The sequence below is a fragment of the Trifolium pratense genome, linkage group LG2 (genome assembly GCF_020283565.1).
Source record: "Trifolium pratense cultivar HEN17-A07 linkage group LG2, ARS_RC_1.1, whole genome shotgun sequence".
NCBI classification, from domain to species: domain Eukaryota; kingdom Viridiplantae; phylum Streptophyta; class Magnoliopsida; order Fabales; family Fabaceae; genus Trifolium; species Trifolium pratense.
In genome coordinates this window covers 64,705,899-64,727,479 of record NC_060060.1, presented here as the reverse complement: position 1 = coordinate 64,727,479, position 21,581 = coordinate 64,705,899, and the positions used below count along the sequence as shown (strand labels likewise).

Here is a 21,581-nt window from a genome sequence, read left to right as displayed (position 1 = left end):
ATAAAATTGCCCTGCAACTACTGGATCTAAATCTGCAGCGGCTAGAGGTTGAAGATGAACAGCCTTTTTTTTTCTGTCGTTCCTTTTAACCTGTATATATATATTAGGAAACTAAATAATGCCATAACAATGCTGCCTGGTGCAGTGGTTTCTGATTTCCTTATTCAAGTCTTCTTGAAGCCAATTTTTTTATGGTAACATTATTTTATTTTTAAAACTATTGGCTTTGAGTTCAATCCTTTGGTTAACTTTTTTTTTTGTTCAATTTTATTAACTTTTTTAAAAAAAAAAACTAATTTGATTTGCTCCTTTTTCTTTTTTTACCAAAAAAGCTAATTTGGACTGGCAATAAATCTTAGTTCAATTGGAATAAATCTCGAGATCTTTAGTGTCGGACGCTATGATCGGGGTTTGAATTTCGGTCCCCTCCACTTTATGTGTGAGAGTTTTCGATGGTTTACCATTTCGTCTATCTACACACAAAAGACTAACTAATTTGGACCAACAATTAATTATATATTTGAATTTTAAATTATCGAGGTAGAAATGTCCGATTGTCGAAATTCAAATGTTTAATCGATTGCTTGTCCGTTTAGGTACTATATTAAACGGTCTAGATCGTCTCAATTGATCTCTAGTGTCGGACGCTATGACCGGGATTTGAATTTCGGTTCCCTCCACTTTATGTGTGCGAGTTTCCGATGGTTTACCATTTCGTCTATCTACACACAAAAAACTAACTAATTTGGACCAACAATTAATTATATATTTGAATTTTAAATTACCGAGATGGAAATGTCCGATTGTCGAAATTCAAATGTTTAATCGATTGCTTGTCCGTTTAGGTAATATATTAAACGGTCTAGATCGTCTCATTTGATCTCTAGTGTCAGATGCTATGATCGGGGTTTGAACTTCGATCCCCTCCACTTTATGTGTGGCAGTTTCCGATGGCTTATCATTTCGTCTATCTATACAAAAAAAACTAACTAACTTGGACTAACAATTAATTATAAATTTGTATTATTATATTATTATTACTAATAGTTAATAGTATATTTTTTCTTTATGAAAGATATTGTTTATATTTCTTTTTTGATATAAATATTGTTTATGTTTCTATATTCCTAATTTTATGCATATTCATCTTATTTTTTCTATAATTTTTTTATTGACTATTTTATTCTCTTATTTACTACTCCCTTCGTTCCTTTTTCTTTGTCGTTTTAAAAAAAATAATAAATTAAGAACTGTATTTTTGTACCTTATCTTCCTATTATACCCTAATTTTAATTCATCAATAAATTTCTTTTATTTTTTTTTCACACACTTTATCTTTCCAATAAATTTAATATATTATGTACCAAAAAAAATTAATATGTTATGTACCAAAAAAAACTTTAGTTTTTCAAATATATATTATTAAAAATTTAGTTTTAAACTAGTTTTTCATAAATCTTTTACGGTTTCAACAACTACACCTAAATATTTGGAATTTATAGGAGGGTATAATAGACAAAATATAACCTTAAATTATCAAAACGACATACAATTTGAAAGAACTTTTTTTTCTAAAACGACAAAGAAAAAGGAACCGAGGGAGTAATAGTTAATAGTATTCTTTTTTATGAAAAACTAGTTTAAAGACCCGTGCATTCGCACGGGTCATTGACCTTTTTTTTAAGAACACTGGTCATTGACTTTTATTAAAAATTTAAGTTTGTTATTATACTATGGTAGAAAATTAATTTATTTAAAATAAAATATTTAAAATTTTTTTATATAATATTGTTAAAATATAAGTGAAACTATTGTGGTATCTTTTGTTGCTATTTTTATGAGTAAATTGTTATGTTTTAATCCAATCTTTAATTTGTTTTGTTTCTATTTTTAAGCATATCATTTTATTTTTTTTTGTATTTATCTTATATTCTTTGTATATATTTTTTTTTGTATTTATCCTTTCTATATTTTTTTTTTGTATTTATCTTATATTCTTTTTATATATATATTTTTTGTATTTATCTTAGTGATATTGTTGATTTCATCGTATTTATCTCTTTTGTTGCTATTTTTATGAGTAATATTGTTCTGTTTTAATCCAATCTATAATTTGTTTTGTTTCTATTTTCAAGCATATCATTTTTTTTTTGTATTTATCTTATATTCTTTATATATTTTGTTTTGTATTTATCATTTATATATATATTTTTTGTATTTATCTTATATTCTTTTTTTTTTTTGACTAATCTGATATTCTTTATTTATATATATATATATATATATATATATATATATATATATATATATATATATATATATATATATATATATATATATATATATGGGGTTTTCTAACTTAGACCCTAGTTAGGTCTAAGTTAGCAAGGTGCACCTTTTCAATTGGACCAAATTACCCATTCTTTTAATTTTTGAAAGAATAGAGCAACAGGGGCATTTCTGTAATTTTACATAAAAAAAACATAACAACACGCGCCCCACCTTCTTAAACAATTAATAGACGTGGATCCAGTGTCGCGCGCGTACGGAAGGACCATGGTTACAGACTGTTGATTTCCATCAGACAGCCAAGATGTGATCTCATTAAGACTGTCTGATCAATCAGACAGCCCAGATCATCCTGATCTATCAGATCATCCTGTCTGCGCCACACTAGATTATAAGCTGGAGAGAGAAAATTTTGCTTTTGAAAAAGGCAGCCACGTGTCAGCATATGAATGGGTCTGCGTGATTTTTTTCATTTTATACTTTAAACTCGATTATTTCGTCGTAAATTAATTTTTTATTTTTTATTTTTTATACCAAAATTCATAATTTTTTTTTCTCTACAAATAGAGACTTGGTTCGTTTGATTTGGACACCGAAAAAAAAACGCAATTTTTCACTACTTTAAACTCGATTATTTCGTCGTAAATTAATTTTTTATTTTTTATTTTTTATACCAAAATTCATAATTTTTTTTTCCCTACAAATAGAGACTTGGTTCGTTTGATTTGGACACCGAAATCCTTCTGAAACCATTTATATGGTAGAATGGTTTCAGAGAGTTGTAATCTGAAACCATTTTGCTGGTAGAATGGTTTCAGTAAGTTGATTATTAGTTATTTGCTTCTGAAACCATTTAGCTTGTAGAATGGTTGCACATAGTTGTATTCTGAAACCATTTTACTGGTAGAATAGTTTCAGTGAGTAATTTATTAATTGTGTTTGCTTCTGAAACCATTTATCTGGTAGAATGGTTTCAGAGAGTTGTAATCTGAAACCATTTTGCTGGTAGAATGGTTTCAGTAAGTTGATTATTAGTTATTTGCTTCTGAAACCATTTAGCTTGTAGAATGATTGCACATAGTTGTATTCTGAAACCATTTATCTGGTACAATGGTTTCAGAGAGTTGTAATCTGAAACCATTTTGCTGGTAGAATGGTTTCAGTAAGTTGATTATTAGTTATTTGCTTCTGAAACCATTTAGCTTGTAGAATGGTTGCACATAGTTGTATTCTGAAACCATTTTACTGGTAGAATGGTTTCAGTGAGTAATTTATTAATTGTGTTTGCTTCTGAAACCATTTATCTGGTAGAATGGTTTCAGAGAGTTGTAATCTGAAACCATTTTGCTGGTAAAATGGTTTCAGTAAGTTGATTATTAGTTATTTGCTTCTGAAACCATTTAGCTTGTAGAATGGTTTCAGAGATTTGTACTCCGAAACCATTTTTCTGGTAGAATGGTTTCAGTGAGTTGATGTAAGGTAGTGAAAAATGAGATTAAGGTAGTGAAAAATTGGGTTTTTTTTTCTGTGTTCAAATCAAACGAACCAAGTCTCTATTTGTAGAGAAAAAAAAATTATGAATTTTGGTATAAAAAATAAAAAATAAAAAATTAATTTACGACGAAATAATCGAGTTTAAAGTAGTGAAAAATTGCGTTTTTTTTTCGGTGTCCAAATCAAACGAACCAAGTCTCTATTTGTAGAGAAAAAAAAATTATGAATTTTGGTATAAAAAATAAAAAATAAAAAATTAATTTACGACGAAATAATCGAGTTTAAAGTATAAAATGGAAAAAAATCACGCAGACCCATTCATATGCTAACACGTGGCTGCCTTTTTCAAAAGGCTTTCTCTCTCCTCCCATCCTTCACACCACGCGCTCTTGTCGGCGCGTGTGATGCACGCGCGCTGATTTTGTCCCCTAATAGCGTGACACGTGTCCTGGGGGGGAAAAAGAAGTGGGGGGCGCGTGTAAAATTGCAGAAAATTACAGAAATGCCCCTGTTGCTCTATTCTTTCAAAAATTAAAAAAATGGGTATTTTTGTCCAACTCAAAAGGTGCACCTTGCTAACTTAGACCCAACTGGGTCTAAGTTAGCAGCCCCCTATATATATATATATATATATATATATATATATATATATATATATATATATATATATATATATATATATATATATATATATATATATATATATATATATATATTGTATTTATCTTATAGTTTTTTTTTAAAATTTTTTTAGTGAAATTACTATGAAGGGTATAAAACTTGCAACGTGGTTAAAAACAATAAGGATAAATTAGTAACTTTTGTGATAATCGATTTTTAATGTTTTTTTTTTCCCTACATTTTTTTATGCATAGATTCATGTTTTTAGATATTTTTTATTGACTAAACTTTTTAAATTTTTTTTGTTGTTTTTGTTTTGTTCTAATTTTTTATTTTTATTTTTTTGGTTTTCACCACCAATTTAATTTAATCAGGTTCGTGGATCAGTTCTGACATCAAGTGGTTCCAGTCATCTTTTAATTGTAGTTGCGAGGGATCGAATAGTGGTCCTCCCTATCAAATTCAGCGCCAATCACACTAAACCAACTAACGATTGATGTTTTGTTCTAATTTTAATTTTTATGTATAAACTAAACTAACTTTAATATGATAAAGAAATTCAAATTTATAATTAATTGTTGGTCCAAATTAGTTAGTTTTTTGTGTGTAGATAGACGAAATGGTAAACCATCGGAAACTCGCACACATAAAGTGGAGGGGACCGAAATTCAAACCCCGATCATAGCGTCCGACACTAGAGATCAAATGAGACGATCTAGACCGTTAAATATATTACCTAAACGGACAAGCAATCGATTAAACATTTGAATTTCGACAATCGGACATTTCCATCTCGATAATTTAAAATTCAAATATATAATTAATTGTTGGTCCAAATTAGTTAGTTTTTTGTGTGTACTGTAGATAGACGAAATGGTAAACCATCGAAAACTCTCACGCATAAAGTGGAGGGGACCGAAATTCAAACCCCGATCATAGCGTCCGACACTAGAGATCTCGAGATTTATTCCAATTGAACTAAGATTTATTGCCAGTCTAAATTAGCTTTTTTGGTAAAAAAAAAAAGGAGCAAATCAAATTAGTTTTTTTTATAAAAAAAGTTAATAAAATTGAACAAAAGAAAAAGTTAACCAAAGGATTGAACTCAAAGCCAATAGTTTCAAAAATAAAATAACTAGATGGCTGCCCGTGCGTGCACGGGTTCGGCGGAGCATCATGTGTATATCAATCATGAATGCAACGTGCCAATGAAATTAGTCATAAGCATACGGAAATCATTTCGGGGGAGCATCATATATCAATCATGGATACTATGAGCAAAGGAAATTAGTCATAAACATATGGAAATTAGGTAATTTAATTGTAATATCATTACCAAACAAATCAAAGCTCAATTGGATCATTCAAGTTAGAACCAACCCGGACATTCTTTTTGTTGTCGACTATCTTTCCTTTCATAAGTTTATCAAATTTAGCCTGCCGAGCAACAAAAAATGACTCCCAAATAATAGCTTCCGCAGAACAATGGCTCTTCCACTGAATACACGTCGGAGGTATCGGACAATCATCTTTCAACTTGACATAGATACAATGACCGGGGATAGCTCCAAGATAAATAATTAGGGAAGAAGGGTTAGATGATGGGATGCCACGCAATGGGAAAAATGTCTCAGATGCTCCTTGTTTCGTCAATTTCACGACAACTTTATCTAAAACAGTGGCTACAATATGCCCCATATTCGGAAATATTAACCATTTTTCGATTAATGCAACACCGTGCCTCCTAGTCTTTCTCTTTGATGGCAAGAGTGCATTTGTGATATAAGTCAAACGATCCTCACCCCAATACAATTTCAAGTAGTCATTCCTATGGAGGCTCAACTCATTAATTATCCTCGCTTACAATTTCATTAATTCTGAAACGATATGATATAATATTGGTGTATGTGATATAATATTGTTCGACGCTTACAATTTCAAGTGAAGAATCACATCGAATTTTATAGTGGGGCTTTCAAGACCCATGACATGTATAAAATTAAATTTTTGCCTAAGAGCACACTGCACAATTGATTTAATTTTCTAATGTTTAGATGTGCATCTCAAATAATATAAACTAAGTTGGTCAAATTTTTTCATGAGTAGTACGTTAAGATGATGAAATTTAAAATCATTCATATAATCATTGATAATAGGATCAAGAAGTACATTGCATAATCGTTACATCCTCGGTCACATCAAATTTTCTAGTTGAGCCTTCATAGACCCGTGACATGTATAAAATTTAATATAAATGTTTATACTTCAACCTCTACTGATAGAAAGGTTACATCCAAAAGAGCAAACAAACTTAAAAACCAAATCATAATAAGTACAATACAAAAGTGAACCACCATATTGTTGGATGGCTCAGTCACATCAAATTTTGTAGTTGAGCCTTCAAAGACCCGTGACATGTATAAAATTTAATAGAAATGTTTATACTTCAACCTCTACTTATAGAAAGGTTTATAATTTTTTCACAATACTTCGACCTTCGAGTATTGATAGAGAGATTCATAATTTACGCGCTACTTATAAAGAGGTTTACAATTTTTTACGTAAAAATTATCAACCTCTAAGTACGTATAGAGAGGGTTATAATTTTTGTGTATACTTCAACCTCCAAATATTGATAGAGAGATTTATAATTTTTACACGCTACTCATAGAGATGACATAATTTATGTGTGCTACTTATAGAGAGTTTTTTTTTCCGCGCTAGGTCAACATCAAAATATTGATAGAGAAGTTTATAATGTTTACGCGCCACTTATAAGAAGGTTTATAATTTTTGCGTGATACTTAGACCTCCGAGCATTGATAGAGAGATTCGTAATTTTTACGTGCTACTTATAAAGAACTTTATTTTTTTTTTTCGCGCCACTCATAAAGAGGTTTATAATCTTTGTGCGCCACTTGTAGAGTTTTTTAATTTTTCCGCGTCAAGTCAACTTCTAAATATCGATAGAGAGGTTTATAATTTGTGTGTGTCACTTGTAGAGTTTTTTAATTTTTGCGCGCCAAGTCAACCTCTAAATATCAATAGCGAGGTTTATAATTTGTGCGCGCCACTTATAGAGTTAAAATCTCTAAGTAAAAATTATCAACCTCTAAGTACGTATAGAGAGAGTTATAATTTTTGTGTATACTTCAACCTCCAAATATTGATAGAGAGATTCATAATTTTTACGCGATACTCATAGAGAGGATATAATTTATGTGTGCTACTTATAGAGAGTTTTTTTTTAAATTAATATTTTCGCGCTAGGTTAACATCAAAATATTGATAGAGAAGTTTATAAATTTTACGCGCCACTTATAAGAAGGTTTAGAATTTTTGCGTGATACTTCGACCTCCAAGCATTGATAGAGAGATTCATAATTTTTACGTACTACTTATAAAGAACTTTATAATTTTTTCACGTCACTCATAAAGAGGTTTATAATCTTTGTGCGCCACTTGTAGAGTTTTTTAATTTTTGCGCGCTAGGTCAACCTCTAAATATCCATACTGGTTGTTAAAAATGGGAAGAAAAAATTGGTCATTGATAGTTTTCATCTCTTCCTAAAAATTTAATCCTCATTGCAATCATTATGATGCACATGAAGTCTTCCTTGCATGCACTATATTGTTTTTGCTATTAATTGTTGGGTATGATATTTAGGTGTAGAAAAGAAAATGTTAGATGCTAATTAAAATGTTGTATGCAATTTTATTGGGTAGATGATTTTTTTTTCTATTTAGTATTCCACATTACACGTGTGATCATGGTTGCTTGATATGATGAAGCTTATTGTATTTTAGAATTGTTCATGGTGATACATCAATCTTTTTTCTCTATTTGAAGTTGCAAGTTTGATTTTCCTTCATGCATGATGATCTTTAGTTTGGTAAGTTGATAAAAATACAAATTTGCTACCAAAATAAAACATTTGCACTATGAGCTTCAAACTCATAGGTTTGCATCTTGAAATGTGTGCATGACTATGGATCATTGTGGAAGAGGGGATGGTTCAAAGCCATGAGAGATTAGAAAGGTTAATGAGGTGGAGAGATGGAGAAAGTTAGAGAGAAGTAGTGGAGGTGGTGGTTTTGGGAAGAAGATGAAGATTTAAGGTGATGTTGGTTGTGAAAGGGAGAGAAAAAATTGATGTGTGTGTGTGTGCGAGAGAGAGAGAGAGAGAGAGAGAGAGAGAGAGGGTGAGAGAGGTAGTGGTGGTGATGGTGGTGGTTTTGAGAAGAAGATGGAGATTTAATGTGATGTAGGTTGTGAAAGAGAGAGAAAATTGATGTGTGTGGTGTGTGTGGGTGAGAGTGAGGGTGGTGGATGAAAGGTTAAGCTAGTGTGTGTGGGTGAGTGTGAGGGTGGTGGATGAAAGGTAGTGTGTGTGTGTGTATTTGATGGATTGAAAAGGGTTTATATAGAGTGTTTGAAAGTGAAGATGATAGATGAATGCTAAGTGAAGCTTTTAAAACCAATGAAATTCTCACACTTGCAATGCAATGAGGACATGAGAAACATAGCAAATGGTATTATGCAAAACCATGGATGAATAGTAGAGAATGAAGTAGAAGCACTACACTTGTCACTTAGGGTATCATTTGACTTGAAGAAGATTGAGTGATCACCAAGGCACAATTGTCACATAGTGTGATAGTTGACTTTGTGAAAGAAGTGAATTAAGTAGCAACAATTTCCAAGAAACCTACAATGACACATTGACTTTGTGAAAGCTTCTTGAGTGATCATCAAGACACAATTGTCACATAGTGTGATAGTTGACTTTGTGAAAGAATTGAATGAAGTAGCAACAATTTCCAAGAAACATAGAATGACACATTGACTTTGTGATGAATGCAACATGGATGGATGGTAAGCTAGAGATTCACGATATGGATGGTGGAGGAATTCGTGTTTCTTGATTGGCCATGGACACATGGATGATAAGATAGACCAATATATACATCTATACATGACATAAATGAGATGATGGATACATGTTGCATATGATCATCTAAGCAATACATTACACAAGCATCTCTATGCATACAAATGGACTAATATCATTGGGTAGAAATTGGCAACATATAAGTGGATGAAATTGGCAAAACATGATTGGACATTATGCATGGTTGTTGGTCACCAATTGGGCAAATGAATTAGGGTTTACAAAGTTGGTTCCAAACTCCACCATCCTTTAGGATAGGATATATGATAGGATAGGATGTTACCATAAAAAAATTGGCTTCAAGAAGACTTTGAACCCACAACCTATTACTTGAATAAGGAAATCAGTAACCACTGCACCAGGCAGCATTGTTATGGCATAATTTAGTTTCCTAATATATATATACAGGTTAAAAGGAACGACAGAAAAAAAAAAAGGCTGTTCATCTTCAACCTCTAGCCGCTGCAGATTTAGATCCAGTAGTTGCAGGGCAATTTTATCATAAAAAAATCACAATTAATAACCCATAAATATCCTACAAATCATTTATAATATATTTCTGATTTTAATTTTAATTAAAAATGTGTTAAATCAAATACTAAAATCAAAATCTTACAAAATATGAAGAACAAATAACTCATATTTGCTAAAGAACTACTCAAATTTGTCGAAGAAAATACCCAAATTTGATACCTAAATCATATTACCCATTATGCAAAAGAAGAATATTGGTAAGAAGAAATAGATGCATTTAGAGAAGAAGAAGTAAAAAGAGATTTTTGAGAATACTTAAGTTGCATATCAAGAGGAAGAAGATGGAAGAGAATGATGAATAAATAATACGCTAAAAAAAATGGAAGAGAATGATACAAAACATGAATTGGAAGATGAATGTATTTGCAATTGTTAAAAGTTATCTGGTAACAATTGAAAATTAATTATATTTTAATAATATTATAAATCACATTTTAATAGACCAATATACTTAAGACACTTGTGATGGGCTACGTGACCCAATCTTATAGAATGGGTAGCCAAACAGCAAACAGCACCTGTTCTAACAGAAACCTAACAGGTTGAAAAAACCACACAGAACAGAAACAACACAAAAACGAGTAGCATGCACTACAGGCAATGCAGGTTCTTCTTCCTCTTCACCACTCAGCAATCCTTATTCGCAGTTCTTGTTTGAATATAAGGCGCTTCTCTCTCGCAAACAACCATTCTCAATCCTTCAAACCTGCCTTTCCTTTTCCTCCTAATAACTACCAATGCGACGAGTCTCAGCTCCTTCACTACCTTACAAAAGGGTTACTTCACGAAGCACGAAATATGCTTCACTATTTTCCATATGGAAACCTCCACCGTCGTGTTGTTCGTTGGACCTCTTTGCTCACCAACTATGCAAAACATGGTTACCTAGAAGAAGCTCGAAACCTGTTTGACATAATGCCTCACAGAAATATTGTCACTTACAATGCAATGTTGTCTGCATATCTGCAATCTGGTATGATTGATAAGGGTCGGAGGTTTTTCAATGATATGCCGGAGAGGAATGTTGTTTCTTGGACTGCAATGGTTAGTGGGTTTGCTGATGCGGGGAGGATTGAAGATGCGAGAAAGGTGTTTGATGAAATGCCTGAGAAGAATGTTGTTTCGTGGAACTCGATGGTGGTTGGGTTGATTAGGAATGGTGATTTGGAGGAAGCGAGAAAAGTTTTTGAAAATACCCCTTTTAAAAATGTGGTGTCTTGGAATGCTATGATTGAGGGTTATGTTGAAAATGGTAGAATGGACGAAGCAAGAGTTTTGTTTGATCAAATGGGTTATTGGAATGTGATCACTTGGACTAGTATGATATCTGGGTATTGTCGTGTGGGTGATGTGGACGAGGCTTGTTGTTTATTCCGGAGTATGCCTGAGAAAAATGTTGTTTCTTGGACTGCAATGATTGGTGGGTTCACTTGGAATGGATTCTATCGAGAGGCGTTGTTGCTTTTTCTTCAGATGATGACACTTTCTGATGCAAAGCCTAATGGGGAGACCTTTGTTTCTCTTGTCTATGCATGTGCTGGCTTGGGGTTTCCTTGTCTTGGCAAGCAATTGCATGCTCAGATGATTGTTAACAGTTGGAAGCTTGATGATTATGATGGTAGGTTAGGGAGAAGTCTTGTTAGGATGTACTCTGTGTGTGGGCTGATGGACTCTGCACGCAGTGTGTTTGAAGGTGATCTGAAAATTTGTGATGATCAGTCTTTCAATTCTATGATAAATGGTTATGTTCAGGCTGGTCAGTTAGATAAGGCTCAAGAGTTGTTTGACTTGGTCCCTATTCGAAACAAATTTTCCTCGACTTGCATGATTTCTGGGTATCTTAGTGTTGGACAAGTATTGAAGGCATGCAATCTCTTTGGTGACATGCCTGAAAGTGATAAAGATCCCATTGCATGGACTTCAATGATTTATGGGTATGTCCAAAATGAGCTAATTGCTGAAGCGATCAGCTTATTTGCTAAAATGATGGCTCAAGGTGCTTCTCCTATAAATTCTACTTATGCTGTTCTTTTTGGAGCTGTGGGATCTGTTGCATATCTTGATTTGGGGAAGCAATTACATGCTATGCAGTTAAAGACTGTTTGTGATTATGAATGTGATGTGTATCTTGAGAACTCTCTGATTTCGATGTATGCAAAATGTGGGGAGATAGAGGACGCGTATAGGATATTCTCAAACATGACTGGTCGAGACAAAATTTCGTGGAACTCCATGATCATGGGCCTTTCGGATCATGGAAGAGCCGGTGAAGCTTTGAAGATGTACGAAACCATGCTTGAATTTGGGGTATACCCAGATGCTGTTACTTTCCTTGGTGTCCTAACAACATGTGCTCATGCTGGTCTTGTTGATAAAGGGTGCGAGTTGTTTAGTGTTATGATCAATGATTATGCACTTCAACCTGGCTTGGAGCATTATGTTAGCATGATCAATCTTCTGGGCCGATCTGGAAGAGTGAAGGATGCAGAGGAGTTTGTGTTGAGGCTACCTGTTGAACCAAATCATACCATTTGGGGGGCATTGATTGGAGTGTGTGGTTTGAGTAAAATAGATGTAGATGTTGCTAGGCGTGCAGCCACACGACTGCTTGAGTTGGATCCTCTGAACGCACCAGGTCATGTGACCCTTTGCAACATTTACGCTGCAAATGATTTGCACATTGAAGAGACGATTTTAAGAAGAGAAATGAGGATGAAAGGTGTTAGGAAGACACCTGGATGTAGTTGGATATTAGTGAAGGGTAGAGTTCATGTTTTCTCGTTGGGAGATAGATTAGAACCACAAGGAGAATATATGTTGCTACATATTTAAGAAGAAGAAAAAATATACTTTTAGCCTAACATATGTACATAAAAAGGTTGTTTTTGGCACACAAAGATGTAACTGTAAAGTGATAACTGACAAAGGTAACATCCTTGTTATTTCGCTAACACCAAGAGTAGTTGCTTAGGGTACAAATTAGACGCCTCTTGAATTCTCACGTCTCTGTCAAATTCACCACAATAATTATGAGTTTATCGTTTTGGCTTGAATTTATTTCATATTTACACCAAATACAAATCTCACATTGTATTTGGTGGATCGTCATCTATCATGAGTTGAGACTTGAGATCCTCTTTATTTTTCAAAAGAAATGGACGACTTTATTTTAAAAAGTAGTACTAGTAACTAATTTGAATCACAAATATTCAACTTTTTTGAAAATTTCAAAATTTAATTGTCTTAAGTGTCTCTGTGCAAAACAAAAAGCACGAGGTATTGTAAAAACCATCACATTTGTGATTTGTCCACTGTCTATGCATATCAAACAATTTAATCTAGCACAAAGTTGTTGGCAATGAGCATTGATCGTCAAATAATATACGGACAAAGAGTTATGAGCAAGAATCATGATCTATCCGGAGTATATGAATAATGTAAGAGTGTTGAATTCCCTCCTCCCTCACTCTCTCTCACACATCGTGAGATTTCCTTGGAATTAACTTTCATAGCCAAGTCACATTATTACAAAATACAAGTAAAACATTACTGTTTGCTCCATTCCTAAGCAACAATGATTATGGACCAGTATAATAATATTGGCCTCCTGGTGAATTTAATTTAATATGAAAACTGCTACTTGTTTTTACCAAGAAATTTTGTCAGTGACACTAGTAATTCAAAATTTTAATGAGAACCAGACTTGTCAAGTTCTTCCAAAGCTGCCCACAATTTTGGATCATCATAATCCTTAATCAGAAAGGCAGGTTTTGCTCCCATCAGTAAATCCTCTGGATTTCTGGTAGATATACCTATAACAGGCATCCCAGCAGCCACTCCAGCTTTGATTCCTGAAACAGAATCCTGTGACGACGAAACATGTCCGTCAGAAGCAGAATAAGAACAAAATCCATAGCAAGACATAGAAAAGAAAACACAGACCTCAAATATAAATGTGTGATCCTTAGATGCTTTCAGTGCTTCAAGACCTTTCAAGTAGGGTTCTGGATGAGGCTTGGCATGTTCACATTCACCACCAATAATAACAGCCTCAAAGAAATCTGTGAGACCAAGTATTGAGAGCATGAGTTCTGCATTTGGTCTTGGAGCATTGGTAACTGCAGCCCGCTTCAACCCACGATCTTCAATCCATTTCCTCACTTTAGCAAGGCCATTTAAAGGCTTCAGTTGCTCAGCCGCTAATCTAGATAGTCATGAATTATGTTCAGAATCTTCAAATTAAGCACAAGGGGGATAGTTTGGGAGAGGAGAGCAGAGTTTACCTCCGAAACATGGCTTCCTTATCATCTACAAACTTTAAACCTCGCTCCCGATCACCAGGAAAGAGATTCGCGGCAATGTCATCATTGTGCTTGCCAGCAACAGTAGCAATAAAAAACTCCTCTGTTATAGGATTGCCTCCATTGAAACCAATCTGACAACCAACAAAGGTTGTTAATTTCTAATGGCTATTGATTATGTGCTTAGTTATGCCAACTTATAAATACAATAAAAGGACTATAGTGATAAAAAAAAAACTAATATATCAATATTCTGAATATTTTGCTTTAAACTTCACTACGAAGAATAGAAACACTACCTCCTGAAGCATTTCACGGAAAGCATAATAGTGGAGTGGATCAGAATCACAAAGAGTTCCATCTATATCAAAGAGCACTGCTTCGAGTGGAGCAAGCTTGGTGAGAGAACTCTTGCTGCATACACAACATGAAGGTCATGAGTGACAAGGAGAGCAAATAATAAAACAGGATGTGCTTTATATAATGAAAGAAATCATTTCATGAACCAATTATCCCAAAGTTGTTGGGTGAAACCATGCTAATGATTTTTACCTCTAACACGCCCCCTCAAGAAAGTGCCCTTTGGAATAGAGTGAGGATTATAGTCCTACCTTTGTTTTAAAAATTAACTTTTTATATAAAAGAAATGGGGATAACAAGGATTGAACTCTAGACCATGTGGTCATCAAGGCTTTGCGCCTCTAATACCGCCTTATGAAGCAACTATCCTCAAAACCTTATGCTGTTTGTGTTAAGATACATGAAATATCTAACAATGCAAAGCATATTTCAACTACAAGCATACCACCCCCTCTGCTGATGCTTTATTTTTTTGTATTAACCCTCTGGTTCCCAGTGGAAGGGGTCCCGGTAATCCAGAGTTACCCTCTGCTGATACTTAGTTAAACAAGAAGAGAGCAGTGTCGAAAATACAAAAAAAAAAAAAAAAAAAAAATCGACATATTACACAAGGTGACTTCACTAGTCTAGGCATTGAGTGTTAAACTGCTCATTCATATAAATAATCTGCTAACTGGTCATGGTATATTTCCTTCAATTAAAATATGTAAGAATGGTAAGCCAGATTAAAATTCGGAAACATTGCAGATGCAGCTTCCACTTTAATTCCAAGAAAGTGGGATCTTTACGAAAAATACACAACTACGTGAAGCAAGCCATAGCAGTTTAATTTAATGACAGTAAGCAAAACACTGCAATGAACCAACAATAGATCGGTAAGTGGTAATAGATTTGGACCCTTAAGCAAGTGGTCATGAATTCGATATCTCTGACACTTGCATACGGAGAAAAATTCGATTGGGAGGGGAGAACTCGACCCACAAGGGATTCATTCATGTGATGTGTAATTCTACAACGATTATTACAACATAACAAAAAATGATAGAAATGGATGGATGGATGGATGGTGAGAGTATACAGTATTACAGTTAGAAAGAATAGAATACACAACTACATGACATGAAATTTAAAGCAATTCACAACTACATGATGATGATGATGATGATGATGATGATGATGATGATGATGATGAAACAATAGAATACAATAGAAGGAAGAAAAAACAAGGATTCGAAAATGAAGATTGGAATTGCAATGAAAGGTTTACCTTTCGATGGAATTATCAGAAGAAGCCATCAGAAGAAAGAATATGTCTGGTGATTGAAGGTGTGATGTAAAACAGAGAGAGTAATTAATACTTTACGATACGACGACAACAATAAATAAATATTACTCTCTCCGAAGCACGTTGCTATGACACTTTTATGCATATTAAAAAGTTAATTAATTTTGTATGGAAAAGAGAGATTATGGGTTGATTTACAAAATTGTTCTTCATTTATAGTATGAAAAAGATAAATTGAAGAATGGAAAGAATATAAAGTAACAAAAAGTTAAAGGTATAATAGAAAAAAATAACATTAAATGCTTCATTGGTAACATAAAGTGACATATATTGTGATACACAATTTTTTCCCATAATGACATATATCGTGGTACGGACGAATAATGTTTAATTAATGGAATCCTCCAAAGAATCAAAATCACATGGCGCATATGCCACCCACCCACTTATTCCTACTTTCTGATTCTCTTCCACAAATTGTCTGCGCTACACAAAATTTAACTTGTCATACATACTTTCAATAGAAAATAGATAAAAGAAAATGAAAAATAGTGTATTAAGCATACTACAAAGAAATATTATTTTGTTCATTTAATATTTCAAAAATATAAAGGGTTATCTTTTTAACAATAATTTTATCTTTAATTTCATTTTTTAGTATGATTAACAAATGTCACGGCACTATTTAGTATGACTCACAAATAAATAGGTTTGTTTTAGGGGCCACACATTTGGGTAGTATGTTAAGATTCTTAGATCACCAGTTTCATTGTAAACCAAAAATAAATCATCAATTTGATTTCTAAACTATCAATCTCTCTTCATTTTAGTCCTCAAACTACTTCTCTAAAGTGAGCAATTCACATTAAAATGTAAAGTGAGTAATTTTAGTCATCAATTAACAAATCAAAAATAGATATTACAGGTGAACCATAACGGTAGTTAAAATAACAACCATTCACTTCTTTACTTTACAATTTATTCACTTTATAACTTTATATGATTCAAATCCCTCAATTGCTTACGTCAACAAAAAAAAAATCCCTCAATTCTTGCTGATTACATCAAAATTGGATCCCTAACTTGCAATATGGTTACCATGGCACCTGTTTATAAAACACGTCACAACTGAATAGTTGATCCCGCGATAGATTGATTATTTAACTTAGATGGTGTATCCCAATAGCTTGTGAATGTATATCTTCATTATTGGGATTTGGATTGGGTACACTTGACACCCCTTAACTTGCCTGCATACAACGAGCAATACCACGATCATTTAATCAAGACCGAATGATTTAAGTTGAAGAGTCAAAATTTGTATATTTTAAAAAAGTGAAATTGTATTAAAATCTGAGTCGTTCAATGTTAATCGGACAAATAGATCGCAGCTTGACTGCATTGAATCTATTTCCTCATTGAGACTCATGTATGTAGGGCATCACCAGCATGCTTTTAACAATCATGATGATTTGTAGGTGTATATATACATTTCAAATAAATTAAATATCCAACAAATTGTATTAATACTAATAGTAGTTCTACTATTTATTTTCTCTAATTTCTATCAAAATAATAATGTAGTAAAAGTCTAAAACACTAGAGAAAAGAAAGAGAACTTCTATCATGAATCATGATTCGGCAAGAACATCCACCAGACAATTACAACATTTTAGTATTAATACAGTTCAAAGCAAATAAAATAAATCATAAATATCCACGAACATCGTGATCGTGATAAGGCACATTCAGCAAGAACATCACATCCACCAGAGTGAGGTTGAAATTCATGGCCACCAGAAGATTGTTAGGTTCACATCAACAATAAAAAAATTGGGTCCATAAATGAAGTGGGAAATACCACCGAAACTCAAAGACACTGTGAGGTTCGGGTTCGAACCCGAGTGAAGACGTCCAGCCTAGCAATATTGGCATTGCCAGTTGAGCTAAGACTTAAGGACAACTAACAAAATGAACATAATTTAATGTCAAGTTTGAAAATTTTACAACAAGCATGACACAGAATGGTGCACGGCAGCACGAGTAAGAGATAAAGCATGTTCAACAAGAACATCCACTTGACTGAGCTTGAGCATTGCCAGATGAAGACTTTAAGTTTACATCAACCATGCCCTCTTGTTTTGCAGAAGATACTGTTTCCATTCCAGGTAATGCAGCAGCAATTTTCCGAAAAAGGGCCTGTTAAGATATCCAGAAACGAAATACATGGCAAGTAAGAAGCAGAAAATGTATCAGAACAAATAAGATTGGGAGAAGTTATATTATATCCCGAACATAAAAGAAAAAAATGATGCAGAATAATCATGGACCGAGACTGAATTAACAAATGCAAGCAATTTGAATTTTGAAGGTAGCTAGGTGAAAGAACACTGCTGGAGTTACAATGATTAAAACAACAACTAGATCGCCAATAATCAGAGCCCCAAATAAGTAGAAACAAATTTCAATCTCATAATCTTGTATATAACTCATTTCACTCTCGTGAGGATCGGAGAATTTACTGAAGATATATGGAAAGATGGAAAGAAAAAAAAAGGGAAACCAGGTTACCTTAATATTAAATCCAGCTTTAGCACTAGTTTCAATATACATGACATTCAGCTCTCGTGCTTTTGCTTCCCCTTCCTCTATGGAGACTTGTCTGCGGATTTACACAGAGAAAATTTAGTAAAATCAAACGGAGTGAATTTCAGATAGTTAGTAAGACTAACACATCTCCACAACTATACAGCAAAGCAGGTACCATGCTCGTGAAACATATTTATTAAGGTCAAATTAGCACAGAATAGAACAGAGAACTCTTTCAAACATTATTTCCATTCAATGCACATTACCTCTTCTCAACGAGATCAGTTTTGTTCCCAACAAGAACAATAATGACATCACTGCCTCTTTCTGTTCGCACCTCTTCAATCCAATTTGTTGTGTTCAGGAAAGTCTGCCGACCTATAATACAAGAACAGGTGTATCAGAAAGTGTTCTTCAAAGAGATCTTTACAGACGTTTAAGCCAATTTGTCATTCATTCACATAGAGAGATCATGAATGGAATTTTGATGTCATAGATTGTTGTAGTAGGTTGGTTATGCGCAAAGTTATATAGAGATAATGCACTTTATCATTGTGATACTTCCCTAGTTAAGGGTATGGAGGGGAGGAGTAAGAGTCTAAGTGCATATTTTGGTATATATTTGAGACTTTAAAAAATTTGAAAGAATAAGGTGATAGATCATCATATAACATTTCAATCACACTTAATTTATTTTTAAGAACATCTTATAGTTTCCTTAATTCAAAAAAGAAAAATCAGTTTTTCCCCTGAAAAATCCTCCATCCAAACATACACTAAGGTACAATAGATCCTGCTACAACGGCTCACATCATTTGATATAATGTTAAGTTCACAGGTTTACTATCAAAATGTTGAAAATACCAATACGAAGAAATATTAGCAGCTTCAATCAAATTAACATTTTTTTTAAAAGGACCAGATTAGCGCCTGTTAAGACTCGAGAGGCAAGTCCCTGTGAGCATAGCTCAGTGGGTAGGGACACTGCATTATATATGCAAGGGCCGGGGTTCAAACTCGGGATTCCCCACTTATTTGCCTCAAGGGGTGACTTTCTAGCCACTATGCAACTTGACCAAAAAAAAAAAAGACTCAATTTCAAAATCATATAATTCAAAAAAGGGAATCCTAATTTGATTATTGATTATATACGATAATTCAAAAAAAAGGCAAGGCGAATCCATTCGATTTTGACTTTTCAAAAGGATTTGTAATCCTGAACTTTTCGAGAGAGGCAAAAGCTGTGTAAGATAAAAAAAATACTGTGTAGCTACAATACTAGGTGAAAAGAAAACAAATCTCAATCAACGTACTCGCAACATCATACACAACAACAGCTACAGTTGAGTCCCTGATGTAGCTTGGAATAAGACTTCTAAATCTTTCTTGTCCAGCTGTATCCCTGTCGAAACAAAGTGAAAGGATGAACAGTTCAAAACCAGAAACCAAAAACAAAATAAACTCCACCACCAAAGACATAAGTGCCGATATTATATAGTAGAAACTAGATACTCCATTCATTAGTTTTAACACTTATTAACTTCAGACAGGATAACAAGGAATATTTCCCGTTCAATTTTATATTATGAGATGTTGTTCCAGTATCTTAATTCTTACCACAACTGTAGTCGAATAGTTCGATCTTCAAGATACATGGTTTTCGATAGAAAATCAATGCCAATTGTTGCCTGTATAAAAAAAAAGTCATAATCAGTTAAGGAAATGGAAGTGCATACAGCCATAGAACCTGCATATATGTTACACTTGTTTAGATTGGCTTATTTGAACTTATCTACAGGCATAAGCACTTGTGAGATTGTTTAGGAGAGCTTATGGAAACAACTTATGACATCTCCATAAGCTGTTTTCAGCTTATTTCCATAAGCTTTCCGGGATAGCTTATGAAAACAACTTATAACTTATCAGATAATGAAGATTTTAAAGTGATTCTTTTGGATCTCAGAGAAACTTATCGGATGTATTAGTGGTTTATATATTGTGCATTTATATATATTTAATATTAATTTTTTATTAAAATATCTTGGTCATATTGTATCTTGAATTTTTTAAAATTTCCCGCGCATTTGTATTGTATCAAGTATCTACGTTTCATAGGACCAAACGACCCGAAAAAGTAATTCCGATCTGGACTTATTATTAACAGGATTATTACAAGCATGCATATGCTGCAACCCCAAGAGTATATACATCCATACATAGAATACAAAAACACAACATAATTTCCAAGACGAATTTGCACACAACACAAACAAGTCAGTGAAATCAATTTTAACAAAAAGTTTCTACTGTCCAACCATGATTACGACTGCGATATCAATGTATTTGATGTCACTACAAACTTCATCAAGCGAATTTGACAGTAATTTTCTGCACTATTCAAATCACAACGTGACAGCGATTTAATATCTCATATCGATCAATGAAAGATACGTATAAAACAAAGTTGAAACGGTTATTCACTACAATAATTCAGGCATTTTGGTTCGAAGTAGAATCAAATCAAGCATTAAATCAAACAATAACAATGATTAATTAATCTGTAATGAAGCTAATAAATAACCACATGAAATGAAATCGAGCGATGAATAATGGAGATTTTGAAGTGATTATTTGGATCTGAGAAAAAGTAACCTGATACGTATTGTCGAACTTATCGTACATGAAGCGAGTGATGATGCTGGTTTTGCCAACGGATTGGTCACCCAAGAATACCAGCTTGTATTTCGCTAGAGCTGAAACTGGCGCCATTTTTGAATCAAATGATGATTACAAAAACAAAGAAGAAGAAGATAGGAAGAAGACGAGAAAACCCCTTGACTCGCTTGGTGGTGAGTAGTGGTGACTGAGGAGACTTGTGAGAGATTTAGTCATTTCGGTGTTTAGTTATTTAACTATCAACTGGATCGACACTTCCGAGATTTTGAGAAAACTTTTTTTTTTTGGACAAGAGAAAACTAATATTTTATTACATATATAATATAATAATATAATACATTGACCGATGGATCAATGTTGATATTGTGTTAGTCGAAGAATGAATTCTCTCAATTTTATTTTTCTCAATTTTTTCAATTTCTTTAATTTTTACCTTTTAATTCACTTTTTTTTTTCTTTTCACTCTCTTCACAAATTAAT

The 21,581-nt window shown here is 33.3% G+C and overlaps 4 protein-coding genes across 5 annotated transcripts; 1 reads left to right on the top strand and 3 right to left on the bottom strand.

The window, feature by feature from the left end:
• Positions 1–5,748: 5,748 nt before the first annotated feature.
• LOC123905232 lies at positions 5,749–6,102 on the bottom strand. The gene has a single exon (XM_045954854.1). The coding sequence runs from the start codon at positions 6,100–6,102 to the stop codon at positions 5,749–5,751; it is 354 nt and encodes a 117-aa protein (XP_045810810.1).
• Positions 6,103–10,358: 4,256 nt separating this feature from the next.
• LOC123911100 (pentatricopeptide repeat-containing protein At1g32415, mitochondrial) lies at positions 10,359–13,079 on the top strand. Its single transcript, XM_045962447.1, has one exon. It carries the CDS (start codon positions 10,491–10,493, stop codon positions 12,720–12,722), a length of 2,232 nt encoding a protein of 743 aa, XP_045818403.1. The 5' UTR covers positions 10,359–10,490; the 3' UTR covers positions 12,723–13,079.
• A 209-nt stretch (positions 13,080–13,288) lies between these two features.
• Positions 13,289–15,966, bottom strand: LOC123908913 (haloacid dehalogenase-like hydrolase domain-containing protein Sgpp). Its single transcript, XM_045959642.1, has 5 exons — positions 15,819–15,966; positions 14,491–14,605; positions 14,174–14,325; positions 13,833–14,094; positions 13,289–13,754 (listed from the first exon to the last, which is right to left on the bottom strand). The coding sequence occupies exons 1-5, from the start codon at positions 15,845–15,847 to the stop codon at positions 13,578–13,580; spliced, it is 735 nt and encodes a 244-aa protein (XP_045815598.1). The 5' UTR covers positions 15,848–15,966; the 3' UTR covers positions 13,289–13,577.
• Positions 15,967–17,436: 1,470 nt separating this feature from the next.
• Positions 17,437–21,355, bottom strand: LOC123908914 (ras-related protein RABH1b). Of its 2 annotated transcripts, XM_045959644.1 has the most exons (7): positions 21,078–21,345; positions 20,043–20,113; positions 19,739–19,827; positions 18,692–18,803; positions 18,408–18,498; positions 17,948–18,035; positions 17,437–17,642 (listed from the first exon to the last, which is right to left on the bottom strand). In XM_045959644.1, exons 1-7 carry the CDS (start codon positions 21,192–21,194, stop codon positions 17,515–17,517), a joined length of 696 nt encoding a protein of 231 aa, XP_045815600.1. In that variant the 5' UTR covers positions 21,195–21,345; the 3' UTR covers positions 17,437–17,514. The 2 variants fall into 2 exon arrangements, with proteins under 2 accessions (XP_045815600.1, XP_045815599.1); XM_045959643.1 differs by having other exon boundaries at positions 17,437–18,035; positions 21,078–21,355.
• Positions 21,356–21,581: the final 226 nt, after the last annotated feature.

Excerpts from the sequence above, each read along its gene's own strand:
- LOC123905232 (XM_045954854.1), bottom strand. The coding sequence starts at position 6,102 with ATGGGGCATATTGTAGCCACTGTTTTAGATAAAGTTGTCGTGAAATTG.
- LOC123911100 (XM_045962447.1), top strand. The coding sequence starts at position 10,491 with ATGCAGGTTCTTCTTCCTCTTCACCACTCAGCAATCCTTATTCGCAGT.
- LOC123908913 (XM_045959642.1), bottom strand. The coding sequence starts at position 15,847 with ATGGCTTCTTCTGATAATTCCATCGAAAG. Across the intron at positions 14,095-14,173 it reads AAGGAAGCCATGTTTCGGAG|ATTAGCGGCTGAGCAACTGA; the intron begins GTAAACTCTGCT and ends ATGACTATCTAG. Across the intron at positions 13,755-13,832 it reads ATCACACATTTATATTTGAG|GATTCTGTTTCAGGAATCAA; the intron begins GTCTGTGTTTTC and ends TCGTCGTCACAG.
- LOC123908914 (XM_045959644.1), bottom strand. The coding sequence starts at position 21,194 with ATGGCGCCAGTTTCAGCTCTAGCGAAATACAAGCTGGTATTCTTGGGT. Across the intron at positions 18,804-19,738 it reads TGTTGTGTATGATGTTGCGA|GTCGGCAGACTTTCCTGAAC; the intron begins GTACGTTGATTG and ends CTTGTATTATAG. Across the intron at positions 17,643-17,947 it reads CATGGTTGATGTAAACTTAA|AATCTTCTGGTGGCCATGAA; the intron begins AGTCTTCATCTG and ends TGTGAACCTAAC.